At 36.1% G+C, this 24,674-nt stretch overlaps 1 protein-coding gene across 1 annotated transcript; it reads right to left on the bottom strand.

The window, feature by feature from the left end:
• Positions 1 to 6: 6 nt before the first annotated feature.
• Positions 7 to 23,143, bottom strand: Elp2 (elongator complex protein 2). The gene is made up of 11 exons (XM_089634152.1): positions 22,919 to 23,143; positions 15,152 to 15,464; positions 14,146 to 14,361; positions 13,670 to 13,888; positions 13,108 to 13,340; positions 12,584 to 12,926; positions 10,883 to 11,038; positions 10,379 to 10,544; positions 7,211 to 7,472; positions 4,538 to 4,776; positions 7 to 3,387 (listed from the first exon to the last, which is right to left on the bottom strand). Exons 1-11 carry the CDS (start codon positions 23,072 to 23,074, stop codon positions 3,186 to 3,188), a joined length of 2,505 nt encoding a protein of 834 aa, XP_089490278.1. The 5' UTR covers positions 23,075 to 23,143; the 3' UTR covers positions 7 to 3,185.
• Between the last annotated feature and the right edge of the window lie 1,531 nt (positions 23,144 to 24,674).

The following is a 24,674-nucleotide window of genomic DNA, read 5'->3' as shown; positions in this document are numbered from 1 at the left end:
TACAAGTACTTACTTTTCTAATCGCCGAGATTAGTTCTACAACTCTGTTGTAATATTTATATTATGTCAATCTCACATGTTGTGTTGTTTCTATGTTGTCTTGGGCACTTTCACAGAGATATGCAAGTATTCGATACTCAACGATTCAAGTATTTTGGTGACTACCGCCATAATTTACGTGGAGGTTTGTAAGTAGGCATACGTGGCGACATTTTGTATACTCGTCAGCGATGCCAGTCTCCCGAAACCAGCCGGGTTAGGTTGTTCCCACTTACGTCGTGGAAACATTAAACATGGCGTTACTTGTGTCAAACATTGTGTAACAATGCGTGTGCTATAACAAAAATGACAGTCACGGCAACTGTTTGGTTGTGAGTGAGGTTTATGAGAGCAGTCTAGGTTGATATTTCAAGAATTAAACAATGATTGATGGGGATGTGAGTTTCGTGATTTCAATAGCAACATGTATGAAATGTGTGACAAGTTGTTTGCGACGCGAGTACACATCACAAGCATCGGATACTTGCGAATCCCTGTGGAAGAGGGCCTTATGTGACCTCTCTTTTAATAATTTCTTTCATCCTAAATTTTCAAAAGGTGTTCTAATAAGACGGATCGATGTTAAGAGTAAATAAGACATGTTTTTTGTAAAAAAATTTTTGAAAATCTTCATTGGATCATGTTATTTGGCACGTGGCAATTATGTGTGAAAGATAATATCGCCTGAATGATCGCCAAGGCTTCGGCAGCATTCCTCCACTCGATGGTCAAAATTTTATTTTTCATGGCATCTGTATAATTGTTCCTCGATCTCACCAATATACCTTATTACTCATCCTTCAGCTGTTGAATTGTTGTTGGCTTATTGGACTTACTCTTGAGATAATTCCAAATGCGTCCACATTCTCGTGCACTGCAGCAATGGTTTTAGCTGAATGGCATACGCGAGCACGCAATAGTGATTTCACATCTGCCGCTGACCCGGTTCGTTTGAATTTTTTTTCAATTGCACTCTCGGTTGGTAGATTAAGCTGATCAAAAAAATTGCAAAGTTCATTTTTATTTGCAGCCTTTTTTTGTAAAAGGCTTCAATAACTTTAATATGTTCTTCGATTGTTAATCTTTCCTTTCCATGGTTGAAATTTCCAACGACTGAACACGTCCAATGTCAAAAAACCATTTGACGTTTAAGCCTCATTCACATTTAACACCGGTCCAAGCCATCGGAACACCTTTAGAAACATTTTTCATTTTTCAAAAGTTAATTATGTAATTGATATAAACTTATGAATTTACACATAGTTTAATAATCTTTGAACGTGTAATGCAATTGGTGATAGAACCACCTCAGATGAACTACCACGCTCTAAGAGCCAATGCCATAATAATATATGCACTATCAAGTAATTAACCAGGAATACAACCTGCTGACAGCTTGAGTCATTTTTTCATTTCAGAAATTTAATGTAGACAAATAGGACTCTTTCCTTTTGATTGTTATTAATTTTTTTACCACAATAAATATGAAAAATTTACCACTTTTATTATTATGTAATATTATTAATTTATTTTACTTTTTACAAAATTTAATACATTTAGTACACAACTTTATAAATGCTGTATTATGGTACCTACACATTTATATTATTAATTAAGTTATTGAGTTTAAACTATTTTCGTGATATAATAATTGTTTTATTTTCGACATAATGCATATAATTTAATATTTTTCAAATGCATTGATATCTTCTTAACTGTGTTTATTTTTAGAATAACTAATAAGTGGTATGTAATACTAATTTCCACATTTTTTTTTGAAAGCAATAGTTTGTCTTACATAATATAATTTTAATAATTTAAAAAGATGTTTTTAGTTCTTTGACTGTTAACTTATACAAGTTGATTTTACAAGAAAATGGCACAGGGAAACCGACCATGACCAAAGCACAATAAGTTTTAGCTAGGCCGGGTTGTTTCATCTTGTAACCAAAGCAATATTCCAAATTTATTAAACCAACCTTTTGGTTGAAACAATCAAGCCCTGTTTTTAGCAAAAAAACGTTGCTTGTAATCGTGGAAGTTACAATAATGGCGGTTGTCGTCTAGTGCGTGCTTACTCATATTGTTGAAATTATTTTTAAAAGTTCTAACTGATTGTGCTTGCAATTTTTTTCTTTTTATGTATATAGTTGGTTTAACTGTTCAAAGAAGCAGTCACTATAGAGTTACCTACTTATATATGTTGGCAAATTGTTTTGGAAAATGCAAATACGAATTTGTAGGTCCTGCGATTGTTGACGTAGGTGTAAAAAAACATGTATTTTACTTGTGATCTCTGGAGTTTTTGATATTAATTTAAGTTATCCAAATTATAAAAAAAGATTCCCTACAACAATTTATGTATATTAAAATGTATTATAGCACAATGGATCAAAAGACATTTTTATGAAGTCGATGGTTTTCTTTCTTGTAATTATGTTTTCAAAAGTTTCAGTTTATGTCATAATGATCGGTGCTCTATTTTTGGGTAAATAATATAGAATATATTTTTGTAAATAAGATAAATTTACAAAGTGGTATACATACATTTGATGTTATTTAGGTAAACTCAGTGTACATTGATTTATGTTGGTTGATATCTCGCAGTTCCCTCGTGTGTTGACATGGTACCAAATATAAAGTTATTAAATAATTGACTTTTTTTATTTATTTAAATACATCCACAATCTATTTTATTTTATTTTTTGAATAAATTAATGAGTAAAACCTCAAATTTAATCATTGAAGAAAATATTAGTGACTCTCGACGAAAATTTGAAACAGAAAAATTAGAAAAAGATCGGAAGCATCTAGGAATCGAACCAGCCTTATTGCATTACACTATCTAGATTGCATTTAGTTTGGGAAGAACCTTGCAATCATACACATAAAGATAGCAGCCAATAAAAATATGCATTAAGAAAATGAAGATGATGTAGGTAGTTCACAGTCGAAGTATGATACAGTTTAAATATGACCGAAAGGGAAAGGGTCGGATTAGCTTAGTGGTAAAGCAAAGCCCCGGCAAGGTCCTGGGTTCAATTTCTTGATGCAACTGAATCTTTTTCTTCCCCAAATTTTCATTTGAGAGTCGCTAATATTGTCTTCATAATCATTGGATAAATAACACAGTAAGTAAAAGATCTTTAAAAATTTAATTTGGGTACATCGCTTCTGTGTTGGAGAATCTCAGAATGTGCGATACAATACGACAGTTTGATGTTAAATATCTTAACAGAGTGATCGCAGGAGCAGCTGGCTAACTGCATCATATCGGAGCTGGCTTTCTCCATTTGGTTCATATTTGGTCTGAACGCAAGTCTCTTCACTGTCAGGTGGTGTGCAGTGCTAGAAAACAAAATAAAATAATATTTATTTTTGGAATAACTTAATGAGTAAAACCTCAAATTGTAATATTTAATTATTGAAGACAATATTAGCAATTCCTAAACGAAAATTTGAAACAGAAAAATAAAAATAAGATATATTTATCTAAGACACTGTCTAGATTGCATTTAGTTCAGGTTGAATCTTGCGATCATGCATATAGATAGCAGCCAATAAAATGTGCATTGAGACAATGAAGACAATGTTGGTAGTTCTTATTCTAAGTATGATACAGTTAAATATGACCGAAGGAGATAGGGTTCCATTAGCTAAGTTGGTAGAGCAGTGCCCCGGCAAGGCAAGGGTTCAAGTCCTAGATGTGACCGTATCTTTTTCTGATTTTTCTGTTTCAAATTTTCGTTTATCGCTAATATTGTCTCCACTAATTAATTAAATAAAACAATATGTTAGCTAGAGGAGGACGAAATGTAACATGGCATAAAACCCCAAAACATGAATATATTGAATACATTGAAAAATAAAACTCTATGAAACAAAAATGTTTACAAATTTTCTTGGTAAATATCCAAGAAATACAAAAGATTTATTTATTTTTATCTGTGATCAAGTGCATCGCGATTGTGGAAGCGTCATTGACCTTGCGATGCACTTTTTGTGTTTGTTTATGTCGTAATTATCATATTTATTTAGATTATTTAAGAAGGACACTTATTTAGTTTTATAAAAAAATTACAAAAACAAAAATATCTTAGGATTTATATATTTTAAATAAAATGAGGGAGAAAAAATCAATTCTATGAATATAAGCAGCTATTTTGGGGAAGCTACTTATGCAATACATATAAGTATACATATAAAATTTTGATAAATACATGAACACTGGTAAGACAGAAAAATTTACTTAAAATATCATTTTGCGCAACAACAGTTAGATTTTAACTGTCAGATTATCTTGGATAAAAGATATCTCGGTAAAAGCTTCTCTTGCAATTATTGCTACTCTTAACCTCAAGTTCCGAGTTTACCCAAGCTTCAAGGTATCAATATTTTGCGATGATTTAAGATATTCTTGACACTGAGTTTTGGTTTGTAACAATATTTGAATTTATAACTCACTACTTAAAAATAAGTAAAATGTAATGAGTTTTACCCGTTATCCATAGTGTAAATAAGGTGCCATTCTCTTCCGGGCTGTGTCTTTTGTATTCTGAACAGTGAAATTCTTCCCGATTCGAAGCCAGCTGCCATGATGTAGGTCTCTATCAGGACGTTTGGAGATATGGCTAAGGCTGTCACTGATTCGTTTGGCAAACTCAATGGAGGACAAACACTGGAGTAAGGACCTGTTGATGACTCGCTGACAGTATCGGATTTGCCCCACATTACAATCTGAAAGAAAAAGGTATTTGATAGAATGATGTACAATAATCTAGTCTTATCATTAACTTCTACATTATACGTACATCGAATATATATGAATCCTATAATTTCTATACCCGCTATATCCGATTTTTTGACAAAATGATCTGAGTATGACATCTTGTTCACATTTTTGCGAGCAACAAGAGGAGCCTAAAATTGAGTTTCAAAACCCTCCTTATCACGACCAAAAACCATGTTAAAACTGCGAGTGAGAAACCGAATCCGCTATATCATACAGAAAGTTACAATCCAAAACGCGCTATATCGGATTCAACCAATCACAAGCAGTTATTTTGCCAAAATACAATATGGCCGCCGCTCTGACGCCACGCTCATGTGTCAAAATGATCTACGCGTGTGTTTCTAAACCCGCCATGTCGGCTCAGTTGACTTTCAAAAGCCTCTATATCACGAAGTGAGTATCAAAATCTGCTTTATTCATTTTATTTATCGAAATTACTTAATTATTGCTAGACAAATATAGAAAAATAAATGCTTTTCGAAATTTTATTACTCCAATTCCTTGTATAAAAAATTTTTATGCAATTACTTATGTACGCTAGAGATGTGACAGTTTTTTGCGGTTTTCTCCAAATCAATGAAAGTTGATATAGCGGGTATAGAAATTACACGACTCATATGGAAGTGCAGTGCTTAAAGAGCTAATTTGAACATAGGTAATCACCACTGACGTCAGAAGACTGCCCTATCGCAAAATCTGGATATCATTTCGACAAGCTGGACACAAACCATGTGCAATCTTTTTGGCACCAGGAAGGTGTCATATGCATGTCTTTAATAAACTATGGCATCCAAAGATATTAGAAGAACGAGATATGCTATGTTGGCCGCCGGACCGTAGGCGGAGTACTACCTAATTAGGGTACTTTGAATACTATCGGGACGTGTACGCACAGAAATCTGTTCTATGTATTAGTGCCAACTGAAACGATACGTCCTTAGCGTAAGCGAAGGTGTGCAGTAGTATTGGTGAACAAAACCGGCGACACTGGGCAAAACAATTCCACACAGTATGAACTGCTCATAGCACATCTCGTTTTCTAATATCTTTGATGGCATCATTACTTTGACTGCCGACGAACGTACATCAAGAAAACCAAATTCTGCGAAGGAAAGGAAAGTTCGCTAAAGTAAGGTAACGGTTTTCGGCACAGTCCATTGTGCAACTTTTTTTTCACAAGGCCTGAATGTTTTTATTAACTGGACGTCAGTAAATTGTAAAAGTGTCTAAATACTAAATACTGTAACAAAATATTCAATTTTGGAAACAAGTTGACCCTTTTCTCCCAATTTGGGATTCTCAATGACGTGCATAACGCAGCAATCATTTATTGTTAAAAGGGCTAGTTATTCGTAAGCAGGTTTTATTTCCAAAGACTAAATAGTAACTACAATGCGAGTTGCCTGTAGACTGTTGGATTCATTTACTGACAAATCACTGAAAGGGACATGCCCACGCCACTATCCCCGCTTAGCGCAAGTTGGTTTGTTCCCTCATCCTTTTGGGCAGTTGTCTCTTGTTTACTCTACGGTAATGGGTAAATATACAGTAACCAAGAAAAAGTAATGAGAAGTAACTATTTGGGATTATTTCAGATTTCAAACTATTTTAGAAAGGATATAACGATACCTCAGGGGCTCTATTCCTGAATCGAGGGCGCTCGTAATCGCCGTCGAAAGTACGTACGTTGGTCGTCTTTGCTATTCCCGAAATTGGTCGAAGGTACATACTTCGACGCCAAACGTCAAAAGTCATTCCACACAACAACTACTGGGTATAACCAGTAGAAACAGGGCAGCGAGTGGTAGGTTGTTGGCGTTTCTATGGAATTGGCTGTCAAAATCTAGTCTAGCTGTCAATTTTTGTTTTACCGCGCGGATTCCGCAAATGTAAAAGTGGGTGAAAATTTCCCACTTACTAAGTCTTTATCGGAGCTTACAAGCTCAATTAAGAGTTGCTTTTAGCAATTTGTAATATGTCCCGCAGCCATTTCTGTTTTGAATAACGAATAACTGTTGTCTGTTTGACAGTCACACCATAGAAATCCCAAAAACATCAGGAACATAGACAATATTCACAGGGGTGCCAATATAATCATCTCTTCTACCAACTTCGACCGTTCGACGCTCAAGAATACGTAAAATTGAAACATTCGAAAAAGTTAGTCGCGACGACTAGTAGTTTTTCACTCGAAGACGGCGCATACGAAAACGATTGATCGTTTAACTCCAGAATCGCAGGCCAGCTCATTATCAGAGTAATTATCAATATATTATACGATCAATAATGGGTTTGCTAAAAATTCAGTGCAATCACAAACAGGGAGAAATTGCACATAGCTGATTTACAAGAAAAGAAATGAAAAAAAAAATCATTTACCAATCCTTCCCTGGAACCAGTAAAGAAAAACAGCGAATCATGTGTCCAGGAGCAGCACCAAATGATACGGCTGTGGAAACCGTTTTTCTTGTCTGTTGTCCCAATGAGCGTGAATACATCTTCAGCGTTCTTCTCAAAGACAGACCAGCGCCTGTCCCTTGAGACGGACAGGAGGGACTGATTGTCTGGGGAGAAACTGAGCTGCGTGATGGTCAGCTGGTGTGAGGATAGGCTTTGAGTCTGTACCCATGTTGTTGTATCCCTGAAAAAAATAAATAAAAAAGTGGAATTACATTAATTTATATGTTATTATAACAAATACTAGTGCAGACACGTGAAAAATCACACACAGAATAATTTCCTCACAAATCAATTTTGAAAACTGCAATTATAATTTTCTGCTAAAAATATTATAGCTTACTTTACTGCTTGTCTGGATTTTCAAAACAAACACTTTTTTGAAAATAAAACTTAAATTCAAAGCAAAAGTTCTAGAGATCTTTAAACCAGAGTTAAACACAAAATTCATACATGAATTGTAAAAAAAAAGGTATTATTTACTGTGGACAGATAACCACAACAATATAACAACAAAATGCACGCCTATATTTTTTCACTTTTTATTATATCTTAGGATACAGAATTCAACTTAATCTCTACCGCCTGTGTGTACCAACAGTGTGTTATTATTGGAACAGTGGTTTATACCCAAAAGTATTTTCTGTATTTATTTTTTTTCAATATGTATTTTCTTTTCCTACAAAATTAATGAAATATTGTATTTTGGTTGTTACAGACACACAACTGATTATCACGAGCAAGTATGTAATATAGTATAAATCAATGTTATAATGTTGTAATAATGTATGTAATTTAACGAGAAACAAAAAATACAATGGATAAAAATACCCACCTCTAATGACAATAATAATTTGGTATACTTTGGATGACAATCAGTTCCCACCGCTAAAAGTAGAAACACACTGGGTTGACGTACGCTATTTAAGCAACGGATTAAGATTTCTGGACTAATACAATCCATACATTTTCTATGGAAATAGATGCTTTATAAACACACTTTTTACACGCAATGCAAACTTACGCTTCGATTGCTGCGCCAATCTGGGTTGTTCAGATCGCTGTGGGATGTATAAAGATGGAGGGGGTGGCTTCACGCCTCCAACGAGTTGATTTCACTATGAGTGGTAATCTATTGTTTTATTGTTTCTTTACATTGTATCTTTTTTTTAAAATAGAATGTTTAAACTTACTAGGACAATCTATGCATCTAGTGTTAGGTTAGGGTTGTTTTGACAGGTGATTGAATTGAAATTGGTTTGACATGAATTTATTTATAGATTAGATAAGGATAAAAATATTTTTGCATTCAGCCATAAATGTAGCTGAGCTCTTCAGTAGCTCACCATAGTTAGCGGCAGGCTTGAGGAGCAGGTGCAAGAGACACAACAATAACACGAAGAATCGCTATGATCGTTACATACATATCAAGTTGACATTAAATAAAAATATTCTAAAATATAATACGTTTCAATATTATTCCCATTATACCCATAGAATGAATGGCAATTGTACCAAATAAAAACTGCCAGACTTTCTCTGGTAACAATAATTGACTTCCGATAAGGGGCCGTTCAAGTATTATGTAAGCACTATAGGGGGGCAGGGGGGTCTTTGCTTTGCTTATTTTTGATGACATGAGGGGGTGGGGGGGTCGAGATAGTGATTACGTACAGCACTGCTCAGCAGTAGTTATTTTTTTTTTTACACATTGTCAACCCACACATTGTCTATGTTTGAAAACCGAATACATATTCGGGGATTCCCATAAATAATTAATACGTTTAGGTACTCGCTTAAAAAACAGAATACATTAACAGAAAAATGCATATAGGTACCAATTTTTACGTAAGCATGGGAGGGGGGGATAAGAACTTTGCTTACTTTTGGTGACAAGGGGGAAGAGGGGGTAAATACTTGTAATAAATCTGCTTACGTAATACTTGAACGGCCCCTAAGACGTGTATTTTCTTTTCTTATATTACATTCAATAATGCTGTGACACTCTTCAAATTTCCCTTTGTTTTACGGAAGTACATGAAGAATAGTTGGATATCAGATTCTAGGTAATAGAGCATGGAACTCTCCAAACACCAAATCATAAGGAATTGCGTCACCCTAATTTAGGGCAGAGAAAGGCGTTATCCTTTCTCTGTTCCAGGAGATTTGTAATTTGAAATGGAGATTGAGCTACCCTGACCAACACACAAAGTAATCGCCACATTTCTTCACTCATCAGGTTGGTGATTCTTTGGTTTGATGTCCAGCGGGGCCCGCACTTGGGAAGAACGTTCGATTAATCACAAGTCACCTTTTTCACATGAACTAATGCATAAAATCGGCGAGCATGTGTTACAAATAATAAGATTAAAACGGCGGTTTTTCTCTCCGGTCTTTAGTCTTTGACCTTTAGCTTGTTACTTGCCGCACTTTTCTCGGTGCGTGCCTGTCATGTACAAAATTAAGCGCAGAGTTTTAATTCCAGCTGTATGGTTGGTGGGAGCAGAACAAAGCTGATAATGCCAGAAAAATGACAAACAACATAACGCAATTTTTATTTTATTTATTTTGTGAACTAAATTGTTCTTCTCCCCTTTTTATATTCATTTTTACCAAAATTTTCAATTAAAAATTATAATTTAATAAGTCGTCAAATTCGCTTTTCGAATCACAAGACATTGCAAAGGTATGAATTGGATCTGCTGAGAAGTGAAACACATAAACATAACCTAAAAATAAACGTCAAATCAACCGACGCGTCTGTGCCACATACGTAAGAACTACAGACAATGTGTTCATGCGCCTTGCATGCGTAGAACCAGTGTGCACGTCGACCTGGAAATGTAGCATTGCGTATATCATGTGCGTCGAACCAGTGTGTTTCTGCTTTAAAGTAAAAAAACATGCTTAATAATTAATTAAGCAGTGGGCAGGCACTGTGTAAAAATTAATCAATTCCCTTTCAACATATGTAATAGTATACGGTTTTACAACCTTGTCGAAGAAAAGGTTCCCCAACAGTGGTGAAATTTTATTGTGGAAGACATAAATTAATTGTCATTCGGGCACCGAATTAATTGTTATTAATACCATATAATAATAGCGGCATGCTGAGGGGTCGTAGCTTTGCAGGCAGAAGCAAGTAGTTTTCCATCTCCGCTGGCTGCAAGGGCAAACACTTCGTATCCGTGCCCATATAACTTGTGCATCTCTGGCCAAAGGGTGTTCTGCATAAGTGTTTCTTCCGTTGGAGGTACTGAAATACAATTTGCAGTGAAGTAGTAAAAATTAACACTAGCAGTTTGAAACATTTAACACGAAAAATTGGTTTATATCATAGAATAAAGAATAACAGAAGAAGTGCCTTGTGCGTGTTTCGTGATCCAAATATTTACCCAATCGAGGTTTAAATTTCCAAATACGGAAGTTTACGAAACTCAAATGGGTTTGAGATCTACGATGTCAGACGAGTGTCAGTGCAACGGAGAGCTGGGCTATTTAGCTAAATGGAACACTTCTGGAGTTATTTTTTATTCTAAGGTTTTTATGAAATTTGATTTTAAATTAGTCAATTTAAATTTTGCAAATAATTACCTTCAAGTTCAGTGGGAACAAAATAGTTATCTGGGTACACATCTTTGACATGCCTGTCTTCAGTACTCATGGGGGACTGGTCACTCGCAAAAACTGCCTTGTTTGACAAGCCCAGAGATGGCACTGATGCTCCCTCGCAAATCCCTTCCAGAACATCTGGAATAATAAATAAAACAATATACTGTGAAATGGTATACAAGCTAGTAATTTATTCGATAGTTCCACAAACCAAAAAACTCTGCTTGTCAAGATGCCAGTCAAATTGAATAACAAATAAATAAATTTTTATAACTTAATGAGAAAAATGTCAAATTGTAATATTTAATTATTGAAATGAATATTTGAAACAGAAAAATCAGAAAAAGATTCAGTCACATCTAGGACTCGAAACCAGAACCCTTCCTTGCCTAACAATTACGACTAAGGCCGTTTCGATTCTGAATGGTAGTCTTTCACCAGGGCGATAGAAAGTGTGGCAAATATACTATTTATTATTTTAAATTAATTAATTGTGAAATAACACATATTTATAAAATAAAATTTATTTGCACATGTCGGGGCTATAACCTCCGACCTTCTGATTCGTAGCCACCAGAGATGTGCAAAATGCAAAATGGTTTTTAGAAAAGCATTTCAAATGCAAAATGCAAAATACCTATTTTCAAAATTCATTGAAAATGCAAAATGGTTTCTCAGGTCAAACAATAAAATAATTATAGAATTTTTAAACATTTTTGTCATTTAATAATGGATATCAATGTAGAACAAACATATTACATGATGGTAAATCCAAAAACACCACGACTACAGATTATGAAACCACAAAAAAATTGCGCGGGACTAATGTTGGCAACGTAAAAACATAGAAACTGCTATCTAAAATTTAATATTACAGCGTCATGGCTCCATGTTCAGTATTTTTTGTAATGGTATCACTCAATTGCCAGGGCTCTTACCAGGGAGCAACTTGACAAATGTAAATTATCTCTCATAGCGAGGTTGAGGACCGACTGATATTTGGGGCTTATGAAAAAAAATTAGTGGAGATAGTAGGAAGAATGTTGCAAAAAAGCATTTAAAATGGAAAATGCATTGAGAAAAGCACATCTCTGGTAGCCACTTAACCATAGAAGCCGTTTTTTTAGACAAATCTGGGAAAAATAGAACGGTACACGAACAGCAGAAGAAAAGGAGAGACTAGGTTTGAAATGAATATTGCCACAGAAGTAAAACAAGATACGGATGTCTAGAGTCGCCTTGATGAAGAAATGGTTCCCCCAAATGTACCAAGTCGTTTGCTAAGTTTGGTAATTTAGCAGGGATACCCGGGTTATCGGGTGACGTGTGTTCAGGATGTGCTCATCAGCTGCGTAGCATGCCAGATCGGAAGAGGCTAGTTCAGGGACACCCTTTAACCTTTCCAACTGGTCTCTCGACCAATCGCCTTGCGTCGCAGTGGGAGGGTTATATTCATATGTTTGTCACCCCTGAACACACTGATCCCTAGATTCCTTCCCAACCCTCATATCTTTTATCTTCCCAGAACTTCCTCACCTTCCTTCCAAAATAAAGGCCCTCCATACACATCCCAAAAGATGACATGAGGTTTGGTTGATGTACTTTTTAATGTACACACTCCTTTGTGGGGTAATATAAAAAATTGGATAAAAAGGGGATGAAAATAATTGTAAGGAATATTACCAGCAGGCGAATCAGCATCGTTTGTCTTGCATATATTATGGAAATTGGTTACAAAATTGCTTGGAGCTTGGAAAGTTCTTATAACTTTTTCTTCGGCGCCGGATGCGAAACTGTATTTAGATATGATGGCGAGGCAAGACATGTCGAATCCGTGGATTTGGGGGCGTGCCAGTTCGTGCCATGTTTTCTTTGTGGAGTTTTCTCTGACCCATGGGGCGTGGATTCTGGTGGTCTGGTCGGTGCTTATGCTGACCAAAAAATTGCCTTCTGGCTCCCAACCAATGTCAACTACTTCGTTGTAGTGGCCTCCACAAACAACAGAAGGCTCCCAATTATCTGTTTCCTGAGGCAAAAGTTAATAATACATAATATGTATAATAAATTGTTTTAACTAAGAAGCAAATAAAAATTTGCTAAAAAGCAAAAAAAAATGTATTTCAATCTTAGAACAAAAACGTCATAAGCTGTCACTGATCCTCAGATATTAAAGATTAGTCCTAACAAAATATTCAGTAAATAAGCACCTCTTTTCTATTCCAGATGTGAAAGGAGCCGGCGTAACCATGTCCCATGATGCTTTCTCCGTCGGGGGAGATCTTCCCTCCGTAGAAACCCAGACCATTCCCCCCCACCTCCCCCACCCGCACTTTCTCCATCCAGATGCCCTCAGCGCCCTGGTCGGTGATCTGCGGCTCCCATACTATCAGGGTCTTATCGATCGAAGACGAGAGAAGCTTCAGTTTTCCCGTGTTTACATCTATAACAAATTACATTATCCGATAAGGTACCTAAGGTAAAGTACCCAATACCTGATACCTTAACCCCTATGAGACTACAATTTAGTAAATATCTCTATATATAGATATAATAGACACACTTCCACAATATTAACTTTATTCCTTTGGAATTTTCATTGACAATAATGAAATACATTAAAAACATGTAAAAAAAACATAGCTAGGGTTTTTATTGATGCCCTACCAGTTATTAGAGCCTGCCAGGTTTTAATAAAAGAAAACATAAAAATTAGGGGATAAAACATGGGTAGATATTTTTAATATGAAGGTGTAATCAAATATTGCTTACTGCGGTTCCAGTGCACTCCGTACACCCAGCCTTCATGGCCAGATAAGACTGCGTTCAGAGAGACAGCCCATTTCAGTTGATTTGCAGAAGTAAATATTTTCCTTTCAATTCTCAGCTCGACCGTCTCATCACTGAATGCGTAAGATTCTAAATGGGACTCAATCGACCAAAGTCTTATGTGGCTGTCTTGAGAGCATGACGCCAGCATGAGTTTGTTTTCTGTAAACAATAATATGAATTTAAAAAAACAGTGGTTTCAGGCAAGTGAGGCAGAACACCAGACTCAAAATGTCTCAAGAAGCGAATATTTAATTAGTATTTTCGGAAACTCGTTTAAAACCATACATTAGACCTACCTTTCAGAGGAACCCACCTTTGGCCTGATAAATTACACTAAAAAAATATGTCTGCGGGGTTATTGATTTTGTCACAATATAAAATAACTTTAATAAAAATGAGTAATTATTCATATTCACCACTCTTTATGAAATCCAGTCCACGAACCCAATCTTCGTGTCCTACTAAAATATCCACTTTGGCGAAGCGACTCTCCTTTTCGAGATACAGATGTATCTTGTTATCATCCTTGGCTATCGCCAGCATGGGGCCGCTGATTGCGGGCAGGGAATTGAGACTCAAGGTCAGGCAAAGCCTACCACTAAGATCAATTGTCTGGAGAAGGTTGAAGCTATCTGGAATACATAAATAAAAGAAATAGAAAACGGTACTTAAAGGGTACTTGAGTTTGGTCATGTCAAAAGTAAGAATAACAGAAGAGTAGTGAGGCAAGGAGTGTGGGTCGAGACATGGTGTGTTGTGTGAAGGTTTATCCCTTCAGAGAAATGGCGTAATGGTTAGCTAGTTACTTAGTGTTGTAGAAGATACAAATTTGGGACCATAATTTGAACACTTCTTATCTTCCGTCTTCTTCTATGTGTTTGCCCTGTAGACCCTGTTTTTCATGGTTCCCTGATATTTCATCAAAATGAAAATTCAACACACGTTTAAAGTGGTTTAGTCAGTAAAAGTGAACTATTACCTATGTAAACTATTTAACCTAATTTTTGTTTCATCACTTTTCATGACTTTATATCACCTTTTGGAGGTGTGTTGAATTGTCATTTTGATGACATACCCGGTCACCATTTTTCATGTAAGCTAGCATTTGAATACAAAATAATTTTTTTTCTAAAATATTTTAATGGGTCAATGAGTGAGTGCTGGGTGTCTGGGGAAGTGCACTTACTTCAGGAAGTGATTCTACATGATGATAGAAGAAAAAAAGATAAAAAAACTTTTTTCGAAATTACATTGTTTTTTTTTTCAAGTTAATTATATTGTTTTCTTGTACTAATTATTTCCCGAAGTTAGTGCACTTTAATATTAATAATGATTGGATTATTTATATAGCGCCGTTTTCGTGAGAAAATCACCTCATTATTCCTAGACACCTTGCATAAATGCTATATAATAATATCTTACCTGGTAGATGCCTTGTCCAAATCTTAACCAAAGAACCTATAGAAGCCGCAACGACATAGTAATATAATCCACCATTTTGATGCGGTAATACCCTGCCATCGACCACCGCAACTCCATTGTTGCAAACGTGAAAAGTTTCAACAGGAATGAAATAGCCATGAGGTTTATTGCTCCAGAGAATGGCGGTGCCGTCGAGAGAGCCAGAGAGAATGTCGTTAGAAGTTGTAATATCATTTCTGATCCATCGGACACTGGTAACCTTGCTCCTGTGCTTGCTAAGGGTCTCAGTTATCTTCGGAGCAGGACCATCATACTGCCAAAAAAAAAAAATTACAATTAATCGCTCAAGTGCCGGATGTTCCTTATGGCAACGAAAAATTTGTACCCGTTGGGTGCTGCCGTATTCATAAGGAACAATCAAAAGATACTTTTCTAATGTCGGAATGTCCTTATCTGGTGCAAATACGAGGCATATCCAGAAAGTAAGTGTACTGAGGCTCTCACGACCGAATGAATTTTATTTTCGATATGTTGGCTACACTTACGTGTAGCCTGACTCTTCCCCTCCGCAACGAGACCTGTTCAAGGTCAGTACGTTGAGAAGTGTCAACGCGAGAACACGTTTCGTGAAAAATGTCAATCCAATCTCCCGCCAAATGCGAAATACGCGGCGTCATCCGTTATCTCGTTTGGAAGGAAAAACCTCCGTATGAGGTTTATAATGAGGTTAAAACCAGTGGCGGTTTTCTCTAAAGTGCGTTTGTGCGGCGAACCCCCATTAAAAAGATGAGAAAATAAAACAAACTTGTTTTATAATAATATAAGCACATTATAGATAGCACGCTATTAAAATTTCGCCTTCAAAACCCGCGCCACCGAAAAATACGATACATATTCCAAGTTTGTGCGAGTTGAAATCCGCGCCAAACTCTTCATACAAAAGAATTTTAGCCGGTACAGACCCTATGACGGTGACTTATACAAAATTTGGTCTTTCTTTGCAAAACTAAGACAAATTGTGTGCGTCGATCACGCGGTATGATATCACGTGACCTCCGAACATTGACGAATGTAACCGAAGAAACCCGAGAACTTCGCGGAATGACTGGCCGACGTTTGACCTTTGAACCATAGGGAAGCAAGTGTTATTTTTTATATTATATTATTATGTTATATTTATGGCATTTAACTTTGTAGTCATTTTTGTACATATTTTTGTTTTCTTGTTTCTGCATTTCTCCAACCGTTTGCTTATGGCATTTGTAAATCTACTACCTATTGAAGTAGACCGATTTTGATTTCTGTTTTCGTATTTTTTTTTTTTAGATAAGTCATATATTCCTTAATTATATTTGCGAAAGTTTCGGCAAACGCCCCATTGTCGTCGCTAGTTATGCAATTTTGTGTTTTGTCTTCTACAGTATTCTTTCGGATTTCAAATTGAAAGCGTTTGCGTATATGTTTATTTATGCGTTTGCGTTTATTGATTGTCGCGAATATTTTGTCATAATTTTTTTATACAATGGCGGAATACAGTGTTGTCTATATAAAAAAATAATGCCAATACTTACGAAAAAAGGTTGGAAATTAAAAATAAAGGGCCTCCGCGTCCTGACCTCTCATTAAACCAGGTTTGTGCCGCGAAAACCGAGAAATTCACTCGAGTTTTTAAATGTGAGTGGTACGCAAGGTGTACTTGGTTATGTGGTTGCGAGGAAACCAATCGGTTATTTTGCTTCCCCTGTTTAGTTTTTGGAGGCGACCCATCGTGGTGTAAAATTGGAGTAAACGATCTTTCCTTTATTAATAATTATAAATATAATTTAATTCCTATAAAACTTTTCTCATTATCTAATAATTGTGTCTAGTGTAAAGTGATTTAAAAACAATAATATGTAGGTACCCCTCCCACTAACTTTATTTAAGTTGTGTGACTGCTGCCGTATTCGACTATTTGACGAAGGACAACAGTAAGTAAATTTTAATTAGATCTGTTTATCTTCTCTTGAATTTCTGAACCCCCTGTTAAAAAGACCACGAACCGCCACTGGTTAAAACTGCATATGGTGATAAAGCTATGAATTGTACGAGTGTGTACAAGTGGTATCGCGAGTTTAAAAACGGTTCTCACCTCTTCACCCTCCACCAAAAAGTTCAAAACCACAATTTCAGCCAAGAAAATCGTGGCATCCGTGTTTTGGGACTGTCAAGGCATAATTTTGATTGAATATCTGCCTCAAGTGGAGACCACCAACTCTGCAAGATACTGTAAGACCCTACAAAAATTGCGGAAGGCGATTCATAACAAGAGGAGAGGCATGCTGACAAAGGGAGTCAGCCTGCTGCACGACAATGCCAGACCACACACGGCCAACGCCACGAAGGAACTGCTTGCTTCGTTTAAATGGGATATCCTGAACCACCCCACGCATTCCCTTACCCTAGCACCTTCAGATTATTATCTCTTTACCTCCCTGAAGCTGTACATTAGGGTGGAGTGACGTTGTATGGGACTTTTTTTTTAAAGATGCCAGTACTGTAATAGCAAAAAAAAGTTGCCTTTATATAACACCTCTTTCGTCTAAAAAAATCAACTCGATCGAAACATTCCTTTATTCAACAACCAGCACATTTATATTTAGAAAAAAATTGTATGAAAAAAGTCGCTGAAAACTCTGCCAAGCATTATAAACAAGCGATATTCATAGCAAAAATACAATTTTATTAGGGGTTTTATAGCTAATAAGGTGCATAACACATCTGAAAATAAAAATAAAATTACCATAGTTTCAAGGCGGGGTCTATTTTTGGTTTTTTGAAGAGGATTATTGATTTTTATTGTTTTTTTCGTGTTTTTGAGAAACATGTTTTTTTATTAAATAAAATACTTTAACAAAGAGAATTTTTTTAAACATTATCGAAGTTTTATAATATTTATCGTGTTTTGAAATGAGATTTGGTGTGAAATTCGGGCATTATATGCCTAGATTTTATTGTCGCCCGAATGAATCCATCTCTTGCTTCAGGCCCAACTGTAGACAACGATGCCTGGGTAACTAATTTGATGCACCTCTCGACTGTTTGAGTGTGGCAGGGAAATCTGGGAAATTCAAAACTGTCCTTTTCTTCACCGAAATTATTTATCATTTTGACTAGGCCATCATTACTGATTTCGGATAGTATCGGTGGCGGTGTAACTTCGCATTCCTGCCAGTTGATAATATCGTAATATTTACTTGCTGAAAAGTTTATTGTTGGAATAATAAAGTCTCTAACAACAGATGGACTCGGACATCTATCTCGCGCCTTTAATATTCGTCTCAAACCCAATTCTCTTACAATAAGGTTGTCATCCATTATCATGGATAGTAGCAGATTTTCCGGGTGCTAAAAATAGGCGTTTCTTTGAATTACTGGATTAATTATATCTCGTAGATCGGTGCTCAAATATCGGGTGAGTTTTATTATAGTCATGTAATGCCCCATCTTAACACGACGGGTGCCTCTTTATCTCAAACCATGTCGGAGCATATGCTTTAACAACATATTCAGCAAGAATTTTTAGGTTCACTGAAGGGTTAGTTGTTCCTATATATAATCGAAGTATTGAGTTTGCTGTCGTCAACCAGCGTGAAGGACAAATACTACCTGGATGACGGTTTGCTAAATTTGGTGGGCAGTGACCTGTTGTAACTGCAAAACATATTTCGTACAAGTATTTTTGGTCCGTGCTCAAATTTTTCAATTCCTCTGCGTTGAGTTTGTGCATCTCAAAGTGTATTGGTGAATAATTTATAACGGTGTTTTCAGAGCTGCTTGAAAGAAGTTTTCCAATAGGTCCTGAAAACCCTTTAGGTCCTGTTGTAGCACCATCTAAGTGTTGAAACAAGTGGCGAAGGGGAAGTTCGTTTGCATGAAGCTGACAGATAAACCATTGTAACGGATGACCTAATTCCAATTCCATGAATCTAATAGTTCCATTTCTTTTGCCTGTATTGACAGCAGTCCCATCACATCCAATCGCTGATAAATCATTCAAATTAAAACCGTTCACTTTTAAATGGTGTAACATGCTCTTTGCGATGTTTTTGCCAGTTCCTGATGATGGTGTAACATGTCCAACATATTGAGACCCCGGCTCAGATAAAATGGAATAATGTTCTTCTGAAATCGTTCTCCGATGATATCTATCCCCTATTTTTTCCTGAGACAGTGTTTTATCCTTCCTTCCATCGAAATATAGACCTCGAATTTTTGTTGACTCCGACGACATCTGCCATGTTTTTATTAAAGAAGTGCGACACGTTTGTCTAGCTCGTCTGAGTTTGCTCCTATCAATCACCATTTTAGAGTCGTCTTCTGTTACTATGCCAAAATCTTGTAATGTAGCACTTGCAACAGCTGATGCCGACCTGTCTGACAAACCATACTGATCGCAGATTCTGGCCAAAGTGGGGAGTTTTAACATCATACGGGAATTTTCTGGAGGTTGCGAAGAATGTGAAGAAAATGATTGGTTTTCATCAAAAAAGGGTTGACGTGGTTTTGTCGCTGATGCTGTAGATGAGCTGACCTTCGAAGCAAGTTCAGATAAACGAGCTTGCATCCTCATTTTCCGATGTAATTTTTTTGTTGTGTCGGTGTCTATTGCTCCCAGCATCATTTTTCTCGAGGATCTTTGGTCTTCAAGGAATGCTTGTTCTTTGGTGGGTACCTTGCGCGTCTTTTCGCAGGAACACATATTCAGATTGTTACATTTGCATGAAGCAATATCGAAAAGTTTATTCATTTTGATTTTATAAGAATTTAACTTAACATAATAATGCACACTTTTTTTGGCCAATTTTTAAGTTTTAAGTATTCGTTATAATGATCTTGGATCAGTTTCATCACTCGATTGTGTGAAACAATGGGAATAGAAGCGCGCTTCCAAATTCCTTCAACAATTGCAGATATAACACTTTTTATTTCGAATACTGACGGTTTTTTTGTAGAGTTAAGATTACGCTCATATCGTAAGAACAAATAATGTTTAATCACTTCTGAGACAGTAGGTAACACTTGAGAGTTCATTTCAGTTGGTGCCCCGAATATTGGACATAAAATTTTGCTTCTCGTGTAATTTGCATTCATTTTCACAATTATATGTGTTAAAATTTAATCGGACAAGGATTCTAACACGTCTACGGTCAGCGGTAGCCGAAACGAAACTAGATGCAAGTCGCATCTAGTTTCTGCGACGAAACAATAGGAGCGAAATTATCCCCCCCACCTCCACAGCGCTCACAAACTCACTAGTTTAAGAGCAATTTATGCAGTTTTTTTTTTTATAAAACATGTAATGTTCAATAAGGTAAATGCAATTGAAAGTAATGGATATTATTTTATATTTTTGAGACTGTACTCAGATTTTGGGAAAAAAAGGCTAAATTTACGTTTTTTACGTTACGAAATCGCTAGGTTGTTGAATGAAGACATAAGTTTAGATTTTTTAAAGTATTTTTACGAGAATATGAATGACATGAAGCATCTTTTGGCAGCTATTACAATACCGAGATTTGATTTTTGCAATGTCACTCCACCCTACTGTACATGGGTGGAATAAGGTTTTCAACCGACGAGGAGGTAAAGGAGGAGGTGGAGAAGTGGACGAAGGGGTTGGCGGGAAATTTCTTCGAGGAAGGCATCAAAAATTGATACCCCGCTTCACCACCTGCATTGAGAGGAATAGCGACTATGTCTAACAATAGCTTACATATGTACTACGGTAATCATGTAATTTTTTTGTTTCAATAAAGATTTGTAACCTACAAAAATTAAGTACACTTACTTTCTGGATACGCCTCGTAGATTGGTCAAAGCCTTAGCTAAACTTTCTTTGTCCAGGATATTATACTTTTCTGATAATTTTCTGCTTTCGAAAGCAATATGTCTCTCTAAATCATTATCAAAAATTCCCTCTCCTTTGGGAGAGTAGGTTCGAAGCCTACTGGCTGCGTGAGTCCGGGTTTGTCTTACAGACTATTTAAATAGGGTCAACAAAACACTTTGGACTTTATTGTGATAGATACATTGAGCCCTGATGGCTTCTTTAGCAGGCGGTAGGAATTATTCTGGACCTCAACCTTAAGGTTTCACTAGTACAGGGTTTTCCAATAAGAGGTGTTATTTTGATATTCAATCGTAAAAGATCAATGGTTTCGTTGCTTGTGTGGCACGTAGCGCCGTCTTGTTGAAAGTAAACGTTGTCCAGATCAATACCATCCAATTCCGGCTATAAAAAATCATTAATCATCTCTCGATAGCACAATCCATTCACCGTAACTGTTGCTCCAGCCTCTTTTCGAAAAAGTAAGGTCCAATGACTCCGCCGGACCATAAACCGCACCAAACAGTCACACGTTGAGGATAGAGAGGCTTTTCAACAATAACTCTTGGGTTTTCCGAGCCCCAGATGCGACAATTTTGCTTGTTAACGAAGCCACCGAGGTGGAAATGGGCCTCATCACTCAAGATGATTTGCATTTGATTCACTCAAGTGAATTTTAATAATTTCAATGCGTTGTTGAAGCGTGTATTGTTCCATTTTTATGAATGGCGTAGTTTCTACTTGTCAAATATCAAAAAATGACTTCAAAAGTAACATTTACCGAAATAGCAGGCTATTCAAAATAACACCTCTTATTGGAAAACCCTGTATTTATTATAGACTGAATCCTTGCATTATTGACAGCAATGTGCCATCTAAGAATAATCCCTTAAATAACTACCTAGTGTCATCTATGAGAAACTTCTGAAACTACTTTCTAGGATATCACACTTTTCAAAAGGTTAATATTTTAGAATTAATGCTTTTAAATTAACCAGAGTTGGAATTTTTAGCTTTGGTGGCTGCTGAATTATCATGTCAGTATAAGGATTCATCACATTCTGGATAATTTTTTTATTTACTTTATTTTTTCATGTGAAACCGCACAAGAGTCAAGAGGAAGAGGGAGAAGTACCTGGCTATTCAGATCTGGTCAACGAACACGGCGAAAACCATTTCAAGCAACATTTCAATTCTGAATGGTGGTCTGGGTAAAATTCGGTTTAGAGGAGTCCCTCAAATAACCGAAATTGAACTTGATTTAGACTAATTTAGTGCTGGGGAATCCGAATCTGTAAGAATTAGGTGGGGTCGGCACTATTAACTGAGTTATAGGGTCTTGAAATTTCGTACGCGATACATAGAAACCATGTTTTATATATTAAATTCGGTTAAAGATTCCCACAGATTCGGATTCCACAGCCCAAATTAGTCTAAATCAAGTTCAATTTCGGTTATTCGAGTGACTCCCCTAAACCGAATTTATTCCATTGCTCTTACACCAAGGCGATACTGAGAGTATCTTCCACTCTGGAACGTGCAGCAAATATACTATATATTATTTCAAATGAGTAGTTTGTGAAATAACACAAATTAAACAATTAAAATATATTTTGGTTCGTCGGGATTTGAACCCACGACCTCTGGCTTGCTAGCAGAGAGCCTTACCCCTCGACCACGGAGGCCATCAAATAGAGTGTAGGTAATATAAATAACTTTGGCGCAATTAATTTTGTAGGTTACCTTAATAATATTGTAGATAGACATCTAAAATTGCGAACGCGACATTGCAATGATTGTTCAAGACATTTTGCGTAACTACAGATGAAGGCCGATTGTATTCGAAGTAGAGGCATTATAGTGATAATATTTTTCTTTATAGTTTTGTTTATACTTACGTTTGTTTTAAATACCGCCACCGAGTTTGCGGCGGCGAAACATATTTCATTGTCTAAACTCCAATCGGCCGATAAAGGCGAACGGTTACAAGCGGTAGATATATAAACTGTGTCCAGATTTGGGACGTCATCAGTTTCGTCCGCAAGCAAACGCATTTTAATTCTTTATACACGTGCCCAAGAAAATGCCAAGAAACAAAAACAAAGTTTTGACAGCTAGTGCGATCAGAATCTTATCTATGGAATTTGATCGATTGTGACAGTTAAAAACCAAAAGTTGCCAGCTCTTAAAAATAAAGACAGAAGTACTTGCGCGCGAAAACACAATGTGGTTCATTGTCATTATTTTTGCAAAACAAAGGACATTCAATAATGTGTTTAGAGTTAGAAAATACTTTAAAATATTAATACCGTCAACTATGGCATCTTTACCTACTTCGGTTAACTTTACCTACGTCTACCTAGTGCTTGAAAAACTTAAATTCCTTGAAAGCAGAAAACGGTAGGTACTTTAATGACTAGTAGATAGTTTTTTGATGGACCTGGGAACTCTAAAAAAACTTTTCACTGGCGGCACTGCCTTAGTTGTCAAGAAATTGAAGATTCGAAGTGCGTGGCGTCATTTGCTGCTGGAGGTTCCTATGCAAAATTTCATCATTTTTGTTGTAACTGCTGAGCAGAGGTGAGTAGAATTGATATATTTTATGTAACATCCTCTTCTGAAGACGTAAAAGTGATTTTCAAGCGTTTCTTTTAAATGGTTATGGTAACAATCTGATGTTATTTTCAGTGCTTAAATACTTGGGTATCAATTATATAAAGCCGTTTTTATGAAGAATTCAAAATATTTTTTTATTTATGTAGTTTTAAAAAAAATTATCCCATTGACAGATTTACTGTATTTTTAGGGCGATTAACTGTGTAGCAATTTTTGTCATATACATTTATTTTTATTGTTTTAGGTTAATTCGGGATGCCACTTATACGGAGTAGAAGGCAACTAGGGGCTAGACCTTATAAAAATTACTCCGAAGAGATGATGTCTATTGCCATTGATTTGGTTAAAAAAAAAACAATTATTTCTTATGACGCAGAGAGGCAATTTGGTATCCCCCGTAGGACAATTGAAAAAAGGATAAAAAATTTACACACCGATAAACCTGGACCTAGGTTCAGATTCACGGAGGAAGAAGAATCTAAATTTGTTAAAGTGTTAATAGCCGCATCAGAATTCGGTATGCCTTTGGCGCATTTGGAATTTCGAATGGTTGCTTATGAATACCTAACAGAAAATAACAGAGTATATATTTGATAACAAGCCTCCAGGCAACTGGTGGGTAAAAAGTTTTATAAAAAGACACGACAATGAATTAACTGTGAGGTCTACACAAAGTATAAAAAAGCGCGAGCGGAAAAAACAATCGAAGAATTCAAAATTTACTTTGAAAATTGAAAAGCATCCGTTGAAGGATTGGCAACAAGTCATGTATTTAATTATGACGAAACAAATGTCAGTGATGACTCAGGCGCTGCCAAATGTATATTTCGCCGTGGGGTGAAGTATCCAGAGAGAATGAAGAAAATGAATGTTTTACCTGGAAAATCAGTTATTGATAATCTAAATATAAACGCAACTAGAAAGAGAAATATTCAAAATATCAATGAAGAGGCAGTGACACAAAGAATCCCTAAAAAAGCAATGATCGAGCAGGATCATCTGACTTAGTTCTAAGAAAGAAACCTGAAATAAGAATCC

Source organism: Hesperophylax consimilis, chromosome 8, assembly GCF_061612785.1.
Source record: "Hesperophylax consimilis isolate HC1 chromosome 8, BYU_Hcon_1.0, whole genome shotgun sequence".
NCBI classification, from domain to species: domain Eukaryota; kingdom Metazoa; phylum Arthropoda; class Insecta; order Trichoptera; family Limnephilidae; genus Hesperophylax; species Hesperophylax consimilis.
The sequence above is the reverse complement of the archived record's forward strand: the minus strand, read 5'-3'. Positions and strand labels throughout refer to the sequence as shown.

What these genes read in the sequence shown, in the direction of transcription:
- Elp2 (XM_089634152.1), bottom strand. Translation starts at nt 23,074, where the DNA reads ATGCGTTTGCTTGCGGACGAAACTGATGACGTCCCAAATCTGGACACA. An exon ending in TGGCGGTATTTAAAACAAAC is followed by an intron (nt 15,465 to 22,918) that starts GTAAGTATAAAC and finishes TTTTTTTGGCAG; the next exon opens with TATGATGGTCCTGCTCCGAA. An exon ending in ACATCTGGAATAGAAAAGAG is followed by an intron (nt 12,927 to 13,107) that starts GTGCTTATTTAC and finishes CTTTTGCCTCAG; the next exon opens with GAAACAGATAATTGGGAGCC.